General features: G+C 37.3%; 1 protein-coding gene and 1 long non-coding RNA gene across 2 annotated transcripts; both read left to right on the top strand.

Moving 5' to 3' along the window:
- The first annotated feature begins 14,733 nt into the window (after positions 1-14,733).
- LOC121648533 lies at positions 14,734-15,265 on the top strand. Its single transcript, XR_006011992.1, has 3 exons — positions 14,734-14,793; positions 15,003-15,061; positions 15,221-15,265. It is a non-coding gene; the product is annotated as an uncharacterized LOC121648533 (long non-coding RNA).
- Positions 15,266-17,785: 2,520 nt separating this feature from the next.
- On the top strand, positions 17,786-18,955 carry LOC121648564 (ubiquitin carboxyl-terminal hydrolase 8-like). The gene is made up of 6 exons (XM_041998763.1): positions 17,786-17,806; positions 17,919-17,995; positions 18,124-18,232; positions 18,351-18,408; positions 18,601-18,758; positions 18,877-18,955. The coding sequence occupies exons 1-6, from the start codon at positions 17,786-17,788 to the stop codon at positions 18,880-18,882; spliced, it is 429 nt and encodes a 142-aa protein (XP_041854697.1). The 3' UTR covers positions 18,883-18,955.
- Positions 18,956-19,569: the final 614 nt, after the last annotated feature.

Genomic DNA, 19,569 nt, shown 5'->3' on the forward strand with positions numbered 1-19,569 from the left:
ACACCAGAAAATTTCCTACTGCCTTTACAGAAAAAACAGAGCTGACAGTAATCGATTTCTTAAATAAAAACCAAAGAGGTAAAAAAAAAAACCAAAACATTACAAACGTACAGAGAAAAACAAAATTATCTCTTAACGTATAGACCCACTGGACAACTCAGTGACTGTGTCAGCATGCAAAGTATGAGGAATGTGTCTGTTCCATTTCTACAACAGCAGGTGAAATTGATTCACAATCAGTGTTACTTTCAAACTGGACACATAGATGTCCCAGAAGAATGATGGACTTTGACTTACACAATAATGGTTATGAGTTCTCTTTATTTTAATTATTTACTTTTTTGGGGCAGTGTATAAATCCTTCATTGTTTTTGTCAAAATGAGTACATGTTTACAAAATAAAACATTCATTTGTTCATTCATTCATTCATTTATTCATTCTCCTCCTTCTGCAACCCATGGACATCCAATGTCCTCTACAGGTGCTCGTCATAAAATTAGAGTATCATGAAAAAGTTGATTTATTTCAGTAATTCCATTCAAAAAGTGAAACTTGTATAATGTAGACATTCATTCCTCCCAGACTGACATATTTCAAATGTTTATTTCTTTTATTTTTGATGATTATAACTGACAACTAATGAAAATCCCACATTCAATATCCCAGAAAAATAGAATATTACTTAATACCGATACAAAAAAAGGATTTCCAGAAATGTTGGCCAACTGAGAACATACCTTTGGACCACTCAGCAGCAGTCCAGTCCTTTTTGTCTTTAGTTCAGGCAAGACGCTGTAATTAAAAGTAATAAATCACAAATATGTTATATTTCTAAAGACAAACAGATTTTAAATTTGTTTGCTTGAGAATCGGGGGTTTTTTTAAAAAAAATTGGAGATACCTTTATAAATATATTTTCAATCTACCCTTCTCTCTGTTGTGTTGCTTAAATGTTTATTTTTCTTTAACATAAAGAAAATGGCTCATTATATGAAAAGCCATGTGCAGATAAAACTGTTATGTCGATGCATAAAATCAGTAAAAGTGTTTGCTATTCACATAATTCCCCTATTAATAAAGTATCTGAAAGCTGTGATGTTTGTTTCTATGAACCATGTTACTGATGCAGTTTAGTGGTCTCCAGGTACAACATGTATATCAGACAGTGTAGATGCTGTTATAAGCAGATATAAGATATATGCTAACTATCTAGGGCTCCTTTAACTCTTTATGGAATAGATTCATAGAGACAATTCAAAAATATGCAAATTTTAACAGAATGTGTTTTAATGTGTCACAAAGGTTCACATTCTAGAACATCAGTTTTACTACATTCTGTTCTTGGAGTTCAGTTTTAACCCAACATTCAAGCAGCGCACAGGATTTCTGAAAAGACCCAACCAACTACAAACATGTTTCTTCTACAGTGTTTTTCCTGGAAAAAGGTTTGTTTCTCAGAATTACAGAAGGTTTATTGCAGATTACGCTTTACAGTGACTTTTTTAAACTAAAAAGAAACAAACAAACAAAAATCTTAACTTTTAAAATAATTTTTAAAGATGATTTCTGATACTTTCTTCAATTAAGTGTGATATATTATTAAATGTATATGTATATATTTTATGTAGCTAACATTTTTATTTGCTCTGAGCAGAAGACAACAGACAAAACTGTTGTGGCACATGAGAAGAAGCTTAAAAACTCTCAGAAATGGTAAGCAGAGAAATAACCAAATATTGTAGATTATTGCTTAATTATATATTTGATTTTTAACTAAACTTACACTTAACAGTCTAGTTGTTTACAGTTTAACTATATTTCAGTATAACTATATTTATCTAAGAATAAAAAACAACATTTTTCTTTGTCTAGCCAAACCAAGTCAGACACCCAACATCCAAAGGCCAAGAAGAAGACATCAAAACCAAGATGGATTTGGCCTTTTCGTTGTTTCAGAGTATGTTTCACAGACTTTCCTGGTGTAAACACATATTTACAAGTCACTGTTAAATCAGTTAAATTCCTTATTCTGTTAGTGCACAAATTAATGAAAAACTTGTGTGTTTTCCAACAGAGGAATCATCGCGTCTCTCCGGCTGAGAGCACCGATTTCTTGATTACTAACAAAGTAACAGAGATAACAAAGTAAGGACTGTTTTAATGTTTGCATTTATTACTAAAATCAGTCTCCAATAAATAACTTTTGAGGACAATGATTTTTGTGTTTACATTTAAAAAGACTGAATTGATCATATTTGTCTTTCTTACTCTGGTCCAATCCAGCAATTATGAATAGAGTTGGCATAAAACATATTTAAATAAATAAATAACATTTAATATTCAAGGGGAGCCCCATATCCAAGAGGGGTCTCTTAGCAAAGTTAAGTTTTTTTAGGTATAGTATACTTTATTATATTTTATGTATCTGCTTAAAAATTGTGTATCCATAATGAAATTAACATATTTCTGCAACCACAAGGTCTGTTTGAATACGTTTGGGGTAAATGTGTTACTGGTGAAGCCTAAATGAAAATGGCACAAAGCACAAATGAAATCAATTTTAAGCTTAAGGACAAAGAAGTAAAGGCAGTTTGGATGAGGTCTCTAAAATGGCCATGTTGGCACAGTTTGGCACCATTTGTTCTCAGAGTGCCAAACTGGGGACCCTCAGGTTACTTCTTTTCAACTTTGTTGAGTCGACTGGTTCCAAGGTCCAAAACTAGTTTAGCGTTGTGCTGCTCTGACTAGTTGTTCCTTCTTTCTATGACAGCTCCACTGAAGAGATAACAGGAGAGCAACTCACACAAAAAATGAGTGCATTATTCTCACATCATGACAAGAGGACAACAGTGGAGCAGATCAAGCAAGACAAGTCACCCTTGTCTGCTAAGAAAAACAAGGAGAAGCCAGCTGGCAAACTCTGGTTAGTTTTAGATTGTAGCCCTGAATTAGCCTCTTTGTGAGTACTCTAGTCTGTTCTACTTCTCTAATGACCTGTTTCTTCCTCCAGTAGCAGATCGCAGGTGATGGGTGTATCCTCTCGTCTATGTCCATTGTCATACCTGAAGATGAGTTTGTTGGATACAAACTGCACCAGGAAAACTTTGGAGTCCCTTTCTGAACCAGAGGAATGTTACTCCCTCCAAAATGACATATTCAATTGGTAAGATATAAAGTTAAGATCCCGATCTCTTGTTACAACAGTTCGTTTTTATATGTCCAGTTACTATAATCATGAAGAATTAATTCATTATCAGTCAGTCATGACAAGAAATTAAGACTTTCACTGCAAGCCTTCATACAGCATTAAGTTTGTGATTAAACTTCTCTTAATATACGATTTATTTAAAACACCTCTCTCCAGGATAAGAACATTATCTAACAAATACAGCTGGAGAACCACCGACCCCCTTGGGTGAGTTTATAACCTTATGAAGCTGCAACAAAACATTCACTCCTGAAAATGCTTGAAGACAATGAGTTCCACTCTGAAGTTGTCAGTAAAGTGAAAATGCTAACATCTGTTTGAACCTGTGTTGTTGTGTCAGATTTCCAAACCTCGGGAACACTTGCTATATGAACTCCAGTCTTCAGAGCCTCCTGACATTAAAAGATTTTGTGACGAGCGTCAGTCGTACAGAGCAGATCTGGAGATCAGTTCCTGAGGCTCAACTGCTGAAGTAAAGCAGCGTCGTCACCCTCAAATGTCTCTAGAAGAAAACAATGGGCAAAACACATCTAACCACATTCATGTTCATTTTTTCCCTCTGTGCAGGAAACTGACTGAAATCCGGGACTGTCACAAATCAACTAACTCTGACATCAAGAGTCAACTCCTGCAGTCCTTTAAAGATCTTATCAGTGACCAGAACCCGCAGTTTATGGACAGTTTGCAGAATGTGAGTCAGATAACGTTTTGATAATTGTTGCTTAATTCTCGCTTTAGTACACAGTCAATATTCAATTCACTTCAATCTCTATTAAAAACATAAGGTCCAAGATAAAAGAAATGATCTATCTCAATATCTAAATACTTCTGTGTGTTTGTGTGTGTTCAGGACGCCCATGAGTTCCTGATCTCGATCCTGACACACATGGAGAGTCTGTCTCCTCTGCTTCAACGGACCGCAGCGGGCCTGGGCAGAAGCTATACCTGTCCAGTGGAAGACAACTTTGGATTTAAAATGGAGTACACCAGAACATGCAAAAAGTAAGACACCGTTCAACACCATGCAATCTGTCAGAGATGCAAGTTAGATATTCTGATGTTTAGCCATGTGGATCCCTTATAATAGTCTTATCTAGGTTGGGTTTTGACCAGTACAGCTGACTTTTAATGTATGTGCAGGTGTGGAGTTCAATCAGTCAGACAGGAACAATTTACTAATCTGTCTCTGGACCTGGTTCCTGGAGGGTGTATTGAAGACATGATTGAAAAATATCTTCTGGTAAGATTCACCAGTCCTCACTGAGCCATCATCACAGATCTGATGTGTCATGTTTGCTGTTTGCTGACAGTAAATTTCTGACATGACGTATTGTTGTCTCTGTGCTGCTCTGTAGGAGGTGGAGCTGGAATACAGCTGTGAGTGCGGAGGAAAGTCATCAGGCCAGACTTTGACCTTTGCATCCCTGCCAAAGTGAGTGGCGTCCCCCATATTTCAGAAAACTGTGGTTCACCGACCCTTTTTAGTTCTTCCTAATAATGTAACAATCAAATAAATGCCTACAACATTCACCCATATGTGTTTATATTTATCCTACAGAACATTTATCATACATCTTAAGCGTTTTTGCTACACTCCATCCTTCAACCTGCAGAAAATCTATGACCCTGTGCAGATACAGAGGGACATAGTTGTGTCATCTAAAATGGTAAAGAAACACAGACCATAACAGGGAACAGATACATTGTGATGGTGTGAAAAGGAAGAAATGGACTGTTTGTCCTGCTCTGTGTGCTGAAGGTCACTCATTAACTGTTTCTTCTCAGGGTGGTGGCTGTTTCAGTCTGGTCAGCGCCATCAGTCATTCAGGCAGTATTGAAGAAGGTAAGCAAATCCCAACCTGACATGTAACAGATGTTTGTCAGAAACATTTAATTCTGTTAAATCCCTTCGAAAATCTATGGTTAGGACTCTTTGCCTACTGTACTGAATAAGATTGATATGCCACTTTTTTAATGAACAGTTCTGCTGGGATGATTTCACTCCCTTACAAATGAATAAAATCTCTCCTGTTAGGACACTACATCTGTGACAGCATCGACCCAGAAGACTGTCCACTGGAGCCAACTGACCACTGGCTTACTTTCAATGACTCAACGGTCCTTAAAACATCTGGCTGGAACGTTTGCAAGAAAAGGCAGGAGCTGGCGTACATCCTTTTCTATCGGAGACATGTAAGAAAACGTTATCACGTCCTAAACTGTGAGAAAGAGAGTGAGATGGAGAAAGAAGGCATCAAAATAACCAACACAATACTTGACACATTTCTAAAGGTATTTTCTCTATTTTCAGATCTAGAACTGGATGTAGAAAGGGGGTGGGGGGGCAGAAGATCCAGCCACAGCAACAAACAACCATAAGTAAAGTGTCAGGGACCAGCTGCACAAAGTAACTCTTGAGGCTAAATCCCATTTTACCAGAGAAATTCACTCATAAGTTTATTTAGTAACTTTGCTCCTCAAAAATAATCACCACAAGAGGGCAGAGCTTTACCAGATGGGATATGTTCTCTCCCAATCCCATTTAATGTTTGATTCATTCATTCATTTATAAATAAATAACACCATCTCCCTCACCAAGCTTTTAAAAGATGAGAGTGGAGTGGTATAAAAGAACTGACCTTTAGTTTCTGCTGCAGCAGTTTGCAATAGAAATGTAGAAATGATAGTTAAAAGAGTTAAAAGTACAACATTGTTGTATAAATGTAATAGAGTGAAAAAGACAAGTTCCTCTAAAACTAATACTCCAGCTGAGTACACATATTTAAAAATGTACTTATTACAGTAAATAAAATTTACTTCATTACTATCTACTCTGGTAGAATAAAATGATCATATACATTTAAAAAAATAGCATCTTAGCTTGTTTTGTACAACTGGTTCCTGGATCCCTTGTACCATGGAGCAGCCATGGGACGACAGAAGGTAAGTTTTTCATTATGGAAGATTCCCCTGTGGCAAAGAGCAGCTAAGCCCCCCCACTATCAACCCTCCTGATGAAGAAACATCTGGGGCAACAGAAGATGAAGTCCGCCCCTCCACACACACACACACACACATTTTAGAGATGACAAGCCAAAAACAGATGAAGGCAGTCAAAAGATCTTGTCATAGAGAAAACATTCATTTCTATTCTTGTCCTTTTGGTTCTCAGTGCTACATGTGATACCAATGTTGTGTTACAGAGGATTAGACATATTATTGTCCTCAAATCAATCACATTAAGTATTAATTTGTAATTTTTGTCACATAAAGTTCTTATTAAGAAAGCACCATTATATCTTAAAGATGCCATAGTTCCATATAGTCCCAACAGAGTACTTTGCTCTTAGACTGTAGGCTTGTGGTTCATAAAGTTTTTAAAAGTAGAATGGGAGGGAGAAAATTTGGATATTAATCCCATGTCTTGTCGGACTCCCTCTCAGTTTGGGTTCAAGAAGCAAATACCTTCTCTACATGTAGATTAAGTTTAAAATATTCCTTTTTGATAAACCTCATAATAAGAACAGGTTTGGTTGACCCTTGACCTTCCCTTTAGTTATGATGGTATAGGTTTAAGCTGCTCAGTACATCCCATGATTCACTGACTGCCTCTATACTCACACTCATGTTTTTACTCTTGAATTTCCATTTTCATATGACAGTACTGATATTACCAAATGAAGATAATGATATCTTTGTTGTTTGTTTTTCTTAAGGATGTCTGGTAGTAAGGAGCAGACAGGAAAATGGACAGAGAGAGGGGAACAGCATGAAGAAGGACTCCAGCCCGAACTCAGACCTGGTTCAACTGCAATGAAGACTCAAAACCTTCGTCATCAACTTGTGTTTCTCTCTTTTCTTTCTCAGCAGGTGTCGCCAGATCTCAGAGTTCTTGTGCTTGTATGTTCCTCTTTCCTATCCGCTCCACCCCCAACCGGTCGAGGCAGATGGCCGCCCTTCCTGAGCCTGGTTCTGCTGGAGGTTTCTTCCTGTTAAAAGGGAGTTTTTCCTCTCCACTGTCGCCGTGTGCTTGCTCAGGAAGGGAGATTAAATCAAACTGATCTAATCTGTTGGATTCCTTAGATAGGAAATTATTTTTATGAATTAGCTAATAAAAAAAATGTAATTCAATTGTGTGTCTGGATTATTTTTGTTTTTATTTGTATCAATCAATGTACAAAAATGCTGACACAAGCCTAATTTTAAAAAATATCTAAAGATTAACTTTAACTACAAAATTTTAGAAATGCATTGAGTTAAAAGTGAACACATGTTTAAGAAAAAACTGACACTTGATATGTCACAGTAGGTTTTTAACACGATACAAAATATTTCACTCTTCAGATTTAAGTTTGTTTGTTGAACTGTGGTGTGGTGGCCAGCAACTGTTCTTTAACAGACACAATACAAAAACATACAGTCTCTCTCAACCTGATATCATAGATGCTGTCACCATACAAACTACTAAAACCAGCCTTTTCCCTAAAATCACTGCTGCTCTGCTCTGCTCACACTGCTATTGGGAATGGAAAAGTCAAAAACACAAAGGATTATTCTTCTTTATTCGTCCTGTTTCACTGCATCTCTGCACAAAGTTTTCTGAAAGTCTTTTTCTCTTTGCTCCTGGTACTGATGCTCTCTGACCAGTCGAGCCTCCACAATAATTTCTTTCTCCCTACGTATCTGCATTAACTGAGCAACCACATGCTGTTCCCACTTAGCCTTACATGTCAGGTGTTGTACCAGTTGCTCCTCTTGTTGCGTCTCCTGCAGCAGAACATGCAGATTTATTAACTGATTTAGGGCTTAAAAGAAAAGCATAAAATAACAGGCAGCATGAGGTTAAAAATCCACCCACATCTCCAGCTCTGTATGTCCTATCTTTTAGTGGAAAATGCTAAAGCATAAATCTTAAGATTCTGTAATGTTTAAGGGAGGGAATTTATGAAACTTCATTCATAATGCCTTGTTATGTGTAAAACAATTCAGTGTGTGTGTGTGTCACACTTGGATCGAACACATGATCCTTTCAAGTAAAATTGTACACATTGAGAAAAACTCTGTGTTTTCTTTTGATTGAAGGTTTATTGGTGTTAGTGCTGGAAAGAATTTCCCTAACAAAATCTTTGGTTGGAACTGCAGCTTCCTTCTTGAGTTCATGAAATCAGAAACAGGAGCAAAATGTTGGTTTAGTCTCCATCTAGTGGTGATCACAGCAAGAAACATGAGTCACACAATTACATGATGAAGATATTTTAGGATTTTGTTTCAGAAGTCATTTAATATCAAACTGAAAGTCTTTGAATCAAAGTTTCCTGGTTGGAAAACTTTTACAATAATCTTCACCTCTCATACACGGTGTTTGCGTAATGCAGCTGCAAAATAAAAAGACTCATGTTTCCAGCTGTGTGTGTCCAGACTCTTTAAACATTTCTCTGTCGACATGATTGAAGCAGGTGAACTTAGAAAACTTTATGAAGAATGAATATACTGCTGAAAACCTCCGATTTATGCTTTATTTTACACAGAACATTTAATAGTAAACAAACATCCAGTGGAGGAGAAATAAAGTGAAACTTTCTCCTCATTAGGCCTGATTTTAGTTTTTAAAGATGTAAAACTTTATTTCTCACATTTTCAGCTCTTCAACATCCACCAGAGCGATCTATAAATGATGATTGTTCTGAGATTTATCACTTATGGATAAATCTAAATGAGCATGTAAATACCTGTAATTAATTGATCTGAATGAAATCATAGCAACAAAGTTCAGACATAAAATCATGAGCAGAAGTTTCCACGTTCAATAAGGTAAAATAAAATAAAGTAAAACAAAACTTTGGCTCCAATTATTTCACAGGATGAAATTTTATTATCTTTCTTTTTCTGTAGTTTAAAAATGTGACGTTATTCATTGAAGTTAATTACAAACAAGAAGAAAATGAATATATTTACAAACTAATGACACAGTTGGATGAAAAACTTTTAAAGAAGAAGAAATAATTATAAATCAGACAGGCTGCTAACCACATTAAAAAGCTCATATTTCCAACATCAGATTTTTACCTGATGTGTTGCAGTTTTTGTATTTAGTAAACTCTTTGTTTCTTTGCGTCTCTGCTGTTTTTCTTCGTGTAATATAACAGAGTTCATGAAGAGGTGATGTTAATGATTCTACACATAAATACACATTTGGGTGGTAAGAAAATATTGATATGAAGAAAATCATTTAAGAAGCTTTAAATCTGTTTTAGTATAAAGATTAAATCAGACTGCTGATTTGTTTCAGTTTAAAACCGTATAAAAATCTGAAAACTATTAATGAAGAATTATTTATGATGGTAAAAGTTTGAACATCTGATTCATTTTTCTGAAAATCTCAGTGAAACGAGTTTGACAGATTTTGATTTCAGAGGTTTTGGCTTCTCCAGCTGGACAAAGAAAGAAAATATGGGAAGAGTTTCTCAGTGAAAGTGTCTCTGTGAGTGCAGATGTGAGTCATGTCTTCAGGGTTGTAGAAGGACCCCTCCCCCCTGTCATAGTCCAGCTGGACTCTGATCTTCTGGAGCAGTGGCTCCCAACCTATTTTCCTTGTGGACCCCTTCATGCAAATATTAAAAAGCCATGGATCCCCTACCCCACCATGTGCTGAAATCATACTTGGTTTTATGCTTTCAAAAGTGAGATTCTCACCATACATAATGTATTCTGGCTGAGTCCTGTCCTTTGATAAAGCCAAAGTTAAATTAACAATATATAATCATACTTGTTTTCCTCTAAATAGGGACAGTGTGTGGACATTGATCACAATAGCTCCTCAGGAACCTCCTATGCTCTTTAGGGGACCCTCTTGGGACTTCCTGGACCCCAGGTTGGGGAGCTCAGCTCTGGAGATTCTTCTTCACTGTGACAGTCAACACCATTAGTGTATTTTCCATCACCATGCCATGAACACCAGATTCCATGTTTGGAGAAGCATAACTCTCCCTTTCTGTCAACAGACTCCTTAACCACACCAATATTCCAGTCCGGATTATCTCCCACCTCCTCCCAGTTGTGTTTCCCTGCGCTGAAGCTTTCAGGGGTTTAGTTAGTGTTTCTCTCTGGATTATCAGCAAGCTGCTGCAATGTGTCTCCATTTCTCTCACTGGTCAGATGATCAGACAGATAGATGCATGGGTTTGCAGTGTTACGGGACTGAAGTAGACCTGCTTCTCTGTGGACAACAGCTGCTTTTTGCTGTGTTGAGTCCTTGTATGTTTCCTCCATTTTTTTCACATTTATTCTTCTTGCCCTGCAGAGACTTTAAGTCTGATTTCAACTTCCTCTTCACTGACAATATAATTTAGACTCTTCTTGATGTTTGTCACAGACTTCACCTTAACTCAGGTAATCCTGAGAAAAGTTTTTGTATTTTTCTGTTGCGCTCTCCCGCCGTGCGAAGATCTCAGCTTCTTAGGATTTTTACAATCTATATTAATTTCCTTTTACTTCATATTGGACATGAATGTCAGAAACGCTGCAAATGCATGATAGCCAAAAGCAGACTGAGGGAGGAAGGGATGCGCTCACCGATGACATCATAGGCGACTAGAAATTTAACATTAAAGTAACTAAAAGCTTCCAAAATGATGCTCAACGAAAAATGAAATAAAAGACAATAAGATTAAAACAATTTAAAGAAAAAAGAATAAAGGAAAAAACCTAAAAATGAAGGACATTTGATGGATTACATACTTTTTTCTACATGTTACACATACAGTAACAAGCAGCTAATAATAAAACATGCTCCTGCAACAAAAAGACAATACAGATGAGACATTATGTTTCCATCATGTATCTGTTCAATATAATATTTCTGAATAGCTTTTTAAATTTATTTATCACTATACATGATTTCATGGAAATTTCTCAAGACAATTCATAATGAGTTTTGGTCGTGTGTGTGGCCTCCATGTGCTTGTATGTGTTCCCTGCAACATGTGGGCATGCTCCTGATGAGATGATGGATGTTCTCCTGAAGGATCTCCTTCCAAACCTGGATCAAGGCATTAGTCAACCCCTGGACAGTATGTGGTACGATGTGGTGGTGGTTAATGGAATGAGATATGATGTCCCAGAGGTGCTCAAGTGGATTCAGGTCTGGTGAATGAACAGGTCAGTCCATAGCATCAATGCCTTCTTCATGCAGGAACTGCTGACACACTCCAAACTGGTCTTGCTGGAGGATGTTGCAGGCAGCAGAACGTTCTCCACTGCATCTTCAAACTTTCTCATGTCTGTCACATGTTCTCAGTGTGAACCTGCTCTTATAAGTGCGACAATGATGAATCTGCCAATCCTGGTGTTCTCTGGCAAATGTCAAATCAGGCTGCATCGTGTTGGGCTGTGAGCACGGGCCTCCACTTGTGGAAGTTGGGCCCTCATACCATCCTCATAGAGTCTGTTTCTGACTCAACGTGCACATTAGTGGCTTACTGGAGGTAATTTTGTAGGCTCTGGTAGTGCTCATCATGTTCCTCCTTGTACAAAGAAGCAGATAGCAGTACTGGCCTGTCTCCTGGTATCTCCTCCATGTTCTTGACACTGTGTTTAGAGACACAGCAAACCTTCTTGCCACAGCGATGTGGCCTCCTGGATGAGCTGCACTACCTGAGCATCTTATGTGGGATTCAGACAATCGTCTCATGTTACCTCTAGTGGGGAGCAGACTGGCTAAATGCAAACGTGACCAAAGATCAGCCAGAAAGAAAGAAGACAGGGAAATGGTCTCACCACCTGCAGGACCCATTATAGAGGTTGTCTTGCTGACAAATTTGCTCTGCCAAGGGGAGGTTCATGGATATAAGGCTCCTCTTGATAATCTGATTCATCTATTTACTGTTATTTATTTACTTTGAATTATGGAACCTATGAAATCTTGCCGGACCTGACCGGAGGGGACAGAAAAAGCAAAATGCAAAGCAGAAAGAAGAAAGAGGAGACAAAAACACAACAAATAGAAGGCAATGACCCTTCAATCCAAGCTTTCACCAGTCAACAAATTACTGCACTTGAACAGAAACACACCAGAAAATTTCCTACTGCTTTTACAGAAAAAACAGAGCTGACAGTAATCGATTTCTTAAATAAAAACCAAATAGGTAAAAAAAAACAAAAAACATTACAAACGTACAGAGAAAAACAAAATTACCTCTTAACGTATAGACCCACTGGACAACTCAGTGACTGTGTCAGCATGCAAAGTATGAGGAATGTGTCTGTTCCATTTCTACAACAGCAGGTGAAACTGATTCACAATCAGTGTTACTTTCAAACTGGACACATAGATGTCCCAGAAGAATGATGGACTTTGACTTACACAATAATGGTTATGAGTTCTATTTATTTTAATTATTTACTTTTTTGGGCAGTGTATAAATCCTTCATTGCTTTTGTCAATGAATACATGTTTACATGTTTGAAAAATAAAACATTCATTCATTCATTCATTCATTCATTCTCCTCCTTCTGCAACCCATGGACATCCAATGTCCTCTACAGGTGCTCGTCATAAAATTAGAGTATCATGAAAAAGTTGATTTATTTCAGTAATTCCATTCAAAAAGTGAAACTTGTATAATGTAGACATTCATTCCTCCCAGACTGACATATTTCAAATGTTTATTTCTTTTATTTTTGATGATTATAACTGACAACTAATGAAAATCCCACATTCAATATCACAGAAAAATAGAATATTACTTAAGACCGATACAAAAAAAGGATTTCCAGAAATGTTGGCCAACTGAAAAGTATGAACATGAGAAGTATGAGCATGTACAGCACTCAATACTTAGTTGGGGCTCTTTTAGTCTGAATTACTGCAGCAATGCGGCGTGGCATGGAGTCCATCAGTCTGTGGAAACTTTACACTCGACCTCAAGCAACGTGGATTCTGTGTCTCTCCTCTCTTCCTCCAGACTCTAGGACCTTGATTTCCAAAGGACATGCAAAATTTCCTTTCATCAGAGAACATAATTTTGGACCACTCAGCAGCAGTCCAGTCCTTTTTGTCTTTAGTTCAGGCGAGACGCTTCTGACGCTGTCTCTTGTTTAAGAGTGGCTTGACACAAGGGATGGGACAGCTGAAACCCATGTCTTGCATAATGTCTGTGCGTGGTGGTTCCTGAAGCACTGACTCCAGCTGCAGTCCACTCTTTGTGAATCTCCCCCACACTTTTGAATGGGTTTCGTTTCACAATCCTCTCCAGGGTGCGGTTATCACTATTGCTTATACATGTTTTTCTACCACATCTTTTCCTTCCCTTCGCCTCTCTATTAATGTCCTTGGACACAGAGCTCTGAACAGCCAGCCTCTTTGGCAATGACCTTTTGTGTCTTGCCCTCCTTGTGCAAGGTGTTAATGGTTGTCTTTTGGACAACTGTCAGGTCAGCAGTATTCCCCATGATTGTGTAGCCAACAGATCTGGACTGAGAGACCATTTAAATGCCTTTGCAGGCTTTTGAGTTAATTAGCTGATTAGAGTGTGGCACCAGCTGTCTTCAATAAAGAAACTTTCCACAATATTTTAATTTTCTGAGATACTCAATGTTGGATTTTCATTAGTTCTCAGATATAATTATAAAATGAAAAGAAATAAACATTTGAAATATGTCAGTCTGGGAGGAATGAATGTCTACATTATACAAGTTTCACTTTTTGAATAGAATTACTGAAATAAATCAACTTTTTCATGATATTCTAATTTTATGACGAGCACCTGTAGTTTCCGGCCTCATGCGTCCCTCACTTGTCACATCTGACAGTATATAAACTCAGATCCTCTTTTGTTTGTTTGTGTTGTTAGTTTGTGTGTTTTGTTTTGTTGGTTTTACAATTGCCACACACATGCATGGGACAAACATGAACAATAAAACAAAGGATAGAAATTTTAATTAAAAGTAATAAATCACAAATATGCTATATTTCTAAAGACAAACAGATTTTAAATTTGTTTGCTTGAGAATCGGGTTTTTTGTTTAAAAAATTGGAGATACCTTTATAAATCTATTTTCAATCTACCCTTCTCTCTGTTGTGTTGCTTAAATGTTTATTTTTCTTTAACATAAAGAAAATGGCTCATTATATGAAAAGCCATGTGCAGATAAAACTGTTATGTCGATGCATAAAATCAGTAAAAGTGTTTGCTATTCACATAATTCCCCTATTAATAAAGTATCTGAAAGCTGTGATGTTTGTTTCTATGAGCCATGTTACTGATGCAGTTTAGTGGTCTCTAGGTACAACATGCATATCAGACAGTGTAGATGCTGTTATAAGCAGATATATGATATATGCTAACTATCTAGGGCTCCTTTAACTCTTTATGGAATAGATTCATAGAGACAATTCAAAAATATGCAAATTTCAACAGAATGTGTTTTAATGTGTCACAAAGGTTCACATTCTAGAACATCAGTTTTACTACAATCTGTTCTTGGAGTTCAGTTTTAACCCAACATCCAAGCAGCGCACAGGATTTCTGAAAAGACCCAACCAACTACAAACATGTTTCTTCTACAGTGTTTTTCCTGGAAAAAGGTTTGTTTCTCAGAATTACAGAAGGTTTATTGCAGATTACGCTTTACAGTGACTTTTTTAAACTAAAAAGGAACAAACAAACAAAAATCTTAACTTTTAAAATAATTTTTAAAGATGATTTCTGATACTTTCTTCAATTAAGTGTGATATTTTATTAAATGTATATGTATATATTTTATGTAGCTAACATTTGTATTTGCTCTGAGCAGAAGACAACAGACAAAACTGTTGTGGCAGATGAGAAGAAGCTTAAAAACTCTCAGAAATGGTAAGCAAAGAAATAACCAAATATTGTAGATTATTGCTTAATTATATATTTGATTTTTAACTAAACTTACACTTAACAGTCTAGTTGTTTACAGTTTAACTATATTTCAGTATAACTATATTTATCTAAGAATAAAAAACAACATTTTTCTTTGTCTAGCCAAACCAAGTCAGACACCCAACATCCAAAGGCCAAGAAGAAGACGTCAAAACCAAGATGGATTTGGCCTTTTCGTTGTTTCAGAGTATGTTTCACAGACTTTCCTGGTGTAAACACATATTTACAAGTCACTGTTAAATCAGTTAAATTCCTTATTCTGTTAGTGCACAAATTAATGAAAAACTTGTGTGTTTTCCAACAGAGGAATCATCGCGTCTCTCCGGCTGAGAGCACCGATTTCTTGATTACTAACAAAGTAACAGAGATAACAAAGTAAGGACTGTTTTAATGTTTGCATTTATTACTAAAATCAGTCTCCAATAAATAACTTTTGAGGACAATGATTTTTGTGTTTACATTTAAAAAGACTGAATTGATCATATCTGTCATTTGTCTTTCTTACTCTGGTCCAATCCAGCAATTATGAACAGAGTTGGCATGAAACATTTTTAAATAAATAAATAACATTTAATATTCAAGGGGAGCCCCATATCCAAGAGGGGTCTCTTAGCAAAGTTAAGTTTTTTTAGGTATAGTATACTATATTATATTTTATGAATCTGCTTAAAAATTGTGTATCCATAATGAAATTAGCATATTTCTGCAACCACAAGGTCTGTTTGAATACGTTTGGGGTAAATGTGTTACTGGTGAAGCCTAAATGAAAATGGCACAAAGCACAAATGAAATCAATTTTAAGCTTAAGGAAAAAGAAGTAAAGGCAGTTTGGACGAGGTCTCTAAAATGGCCATGTTGGCACAGTTTGGCACCATCTGTTCTCAAAGTGCCCAAACTGGGGACCCTCAGGTTACTTCTTTTCAACTTCATTGAGTCGACTGGTTCCAAGGTCCTAAACTAGTTTAGCGTTGTGCTGCTCTGACTAGTTGTTCCTTCTTTCTATGACAGCTCCACTGAAGAGATAACAGGAGAGCAACTCACACAAAAAATGAGTGCATTATTCTCACATCATGACAAGAGGACAACAGTGGAGCAGATCAAGCAAGACAAGTCACCCTTGTCTGCTAAGAAAAACAAGGAGAAGCCAGCTGGCAAACTCTGGTTAGTTTTAGATTGTAGCCCTGAATTAGCCTCTTTGTGAGTACTCTAGTCTGTTCTACTTCTCTAATGACCTGTTTCTTCCTCCAGTAGCAGATCGCAGGTGATGGGTGTATCCTCTCGTCTATGTCCATTGTCATACCTGAAAATCAGTTTGTTGGATACAAACTGCACCAGGAACAATTTGGAGTCCCTTTCTGAACCAGAGGAATGTTACTCCCTCCAAAATGACATATTCAATTGGTAAGATATAAAGTTAAGATCCCGATCTCTTGTTACAACAGTTCGTTTTTATATGTCCAGTTACTATAATCATGAAGAATTAATTCATTATCAGCCAGTCATGACAAGAAATTAAGATTTTCACTGCAAGCCTTCATACAGCATTAAGTTTGTGATTAAACTTCTCCTAATATACGATTTATTTAAAACACCTCTCTCCAGGATAAGAACATTATCTAACAAATACAGCTGGAGAACCACCGACCCCCTTGGGTGAGTTTATAACCTTATGAAGCTGCAACAAAACATTCACTCCTGAAAATGCTTGAAGACAATGAGTTCCACTCTGAAGTTGTCAGTAAGAAGTGAAAATGCTAACATCTGTTTGAACCTGTGTTGTTGTGTCAGATTTCCAAACCTCGGGAACACTTGCTATATGAACTCCAGTCTTCAGAGCCTCCTGACATTAAAAGATTTTGTGACGAGCGTCAGTCGTACAGAGCAGATCTGGAGATCAGTTCCTGAGGCTCAACTGCTGAAGTAAAGCAGCGTCGTCACCGTCAAATGTCTCTAGAAGAAAACAATGGGCAAAACACATCTAACCACATTCATGTTCATTTTTTCCCTCTGTGCAGAAAACTGACTGAAATCAGGGACTGTCACAAATCAACTAACTCTGACATCAAGAGTCAACTCCTGCAGTCCTTTAAAGATCTTATCAGTGACCAGAACCCGCAGTTTATGGACAGTTTGCAGAATGTGAGTCAGACAACATTTTGATAATTGTTGCTTAATTCTCGCTTTAGTACACAGTCAATATTCAATTCACTTCAATCTCTATTAAAGACATAAGGTCCAAGATAAAAGAAATGATCTATTTCAATATCTAAATACTTCTGTGTGATTGTGTGTGTTCAGGACGCCCATGAGTTCCTGATCTCGATCCTGACACACATGGAGAGTCTGTCTCCTCTGCTTCAACGGACCGCAGCGGGCCTGGGCAGAAGCTATACCTGTCCAGTGGAAGACAACTTTGGATTTAAAATGGAGTACACCAGAACATGCAAAAAGTAAGACACCGTTCAACACCATGCAATCTGTCAGAGATGCAAGTTAGATATTCTGATGTTTACCCATGTGGATCCCTTATAATAGTCTTATCTAGGTTGGGTTTTGACCAGTACAGCTGACTTTTAATGTATGTGCAGGTGTGGAGTTCAATCAGTCAGACAGGAACAATTTACTAATCTGTCTCTGGACCTGGTTCCTGGAGGGTGTATTGAAGACATGCTTGAAAAATATCTTCTGGTAAGATTCACCAGTCCTCACTGAGCCGCCATCACAGATCTGATGTGTCATGTTTGCTGTTTGCTGACAGTAAATTTCTGACATGTATTGTTGTCTCTGTGCTGCTCTGTAGGAGGTGGAGCTGGAATACAGCTGTGAGTGCGGAGGAAAGTCATCAGGCCAGACTTTGACCTTTGCATCCCTGCCAAAGTGAGTGGCGTCCCCCATATTTCAGAAAACTGTGGTTCACCGACCCTTTTTAGTTCTTCCTAATAATGTAACAATCAAATAAATGCCTACAACATTCACCCATATGTGTTTATATATTTATCCTACAGAACATTTATCATACATCTTAAGCGTTTTTGCTACACTCCATCCTTCAACCTGCAGAAAATCTATGACCCTGTGCAGATACAGAGGGACATAGTTGTGTCATCTAAAATGGTAAAGAAACACAGACCATAACAGGGAACAGATACATTGTGATGGTGTGAAAAGGAAGAAATGGACTGTTTGTCCTGCTCTGTGTGCTGAAGGTCACTCATTAACTGTTTCTTCTCAGGGTGGTGGCTGTTTCAGTCTGGTCAGCGCCATCAGTCATTCAGGCAGTATTGAAGAAGGTAAGCAAATCCCAACCTGACATGTAACAGATGTTTGTCAGAAACATTTAATTCTGTTAAATCCCTTTGAAAATCTATGGTTAGGACTCTTTGCCTACTGTACTGAATAAGATTGATATGCCACTTTTTTAATGAACAGTTCTGCTGGGATGATTTCACTCCCTTACAAATGAATAAAATCTCTCCTGTTAGGACACTACATCTGTGACAGCATCGACCCAGAAGACTGTCCACTGGAGCCAACTGACCACTGGCTTACTTTCAATGACTCAACGGTCCTTAAAACATCTGGCTGGGACGTTTGCAAGAAAAGGCAGGAGCTGGCGTACATCCTTTTCTATCGGAGACATGTAAGAAAACGTTATCACGTCCTAAACTGTGAGAAAGAGAGTGAGATGGAGAAAGAAGGCATCAAAATAACCAACACAATACTTGACACATTTCTAAAGGTATTTTCTCTATTTTCAGATCTAGAACTGGATGTAGAAAGGGGGTGGGGGGGCAGAAGATCCAGCCACAGCAACAAACAACCATAAGTAAAGTGTCAGAGACCAGCTGCACAAAGTAACTCTTGAGGCTAAATCCCATTTTACCAGAGAAATTCACTCATAAGTTTATTTAGTAACTTTGCTCCTCAAAAATGATCACCACAAGAGGGCAGAGCTTTACCAGATGGGATATGTTCTCTCCCAATCCCATTTAATGTTTGATTCATTCATTCATTTATAAATAAATAACATCGTCTCCCTCACCAAGCTTTTAAAAGATGAGAGTGGAGTGGTATAAAAGAACTGACCTTTAGTTTCTGCTGCAGCAGTTTGCAATAGAAATGTAGAAATGATAGTTAAAAGAGTTAAAAGTACAACATTGTTGTATAAATGTAATAGAGTGAAAAAGACAAGTTCCTCTAAACCTAATACTCCAGCTGAGTACACATATTTAAAAATGTACTTATTACAGTAAATAAAATTTACTTCATTACTATCTACTCTGGTAGAATAAAATGATAATATACATTTAAAAAAATAGCATCTTAGAGTGCTTTGTACAACTGGTTCCTGGATCCCTTGTACCATGGAGCAGCCATGGGACGACAGAAGGTAAGTTTTTCATTATGGAAGATTCCCCTGTGGCAAAGAGCAGCTAAGCCCCCCCACTATC

This window comes from Melanotaenia boesemani, chromosome 11 (genome assembly GCF_017639745.1).
Source record: "Melanotaenia boesemani isolate fMelBoe1 chromosome 11, fMelBoe1.pri, whole genome shotgun sequence".
Classification (NCBI taxonomy): Eukaryota; Metazoa; Chordata; class Actinopteri; order Atheriniformes; family Melanotaeniidae; genus Melanotaenia; species Melanotaenia boesemani.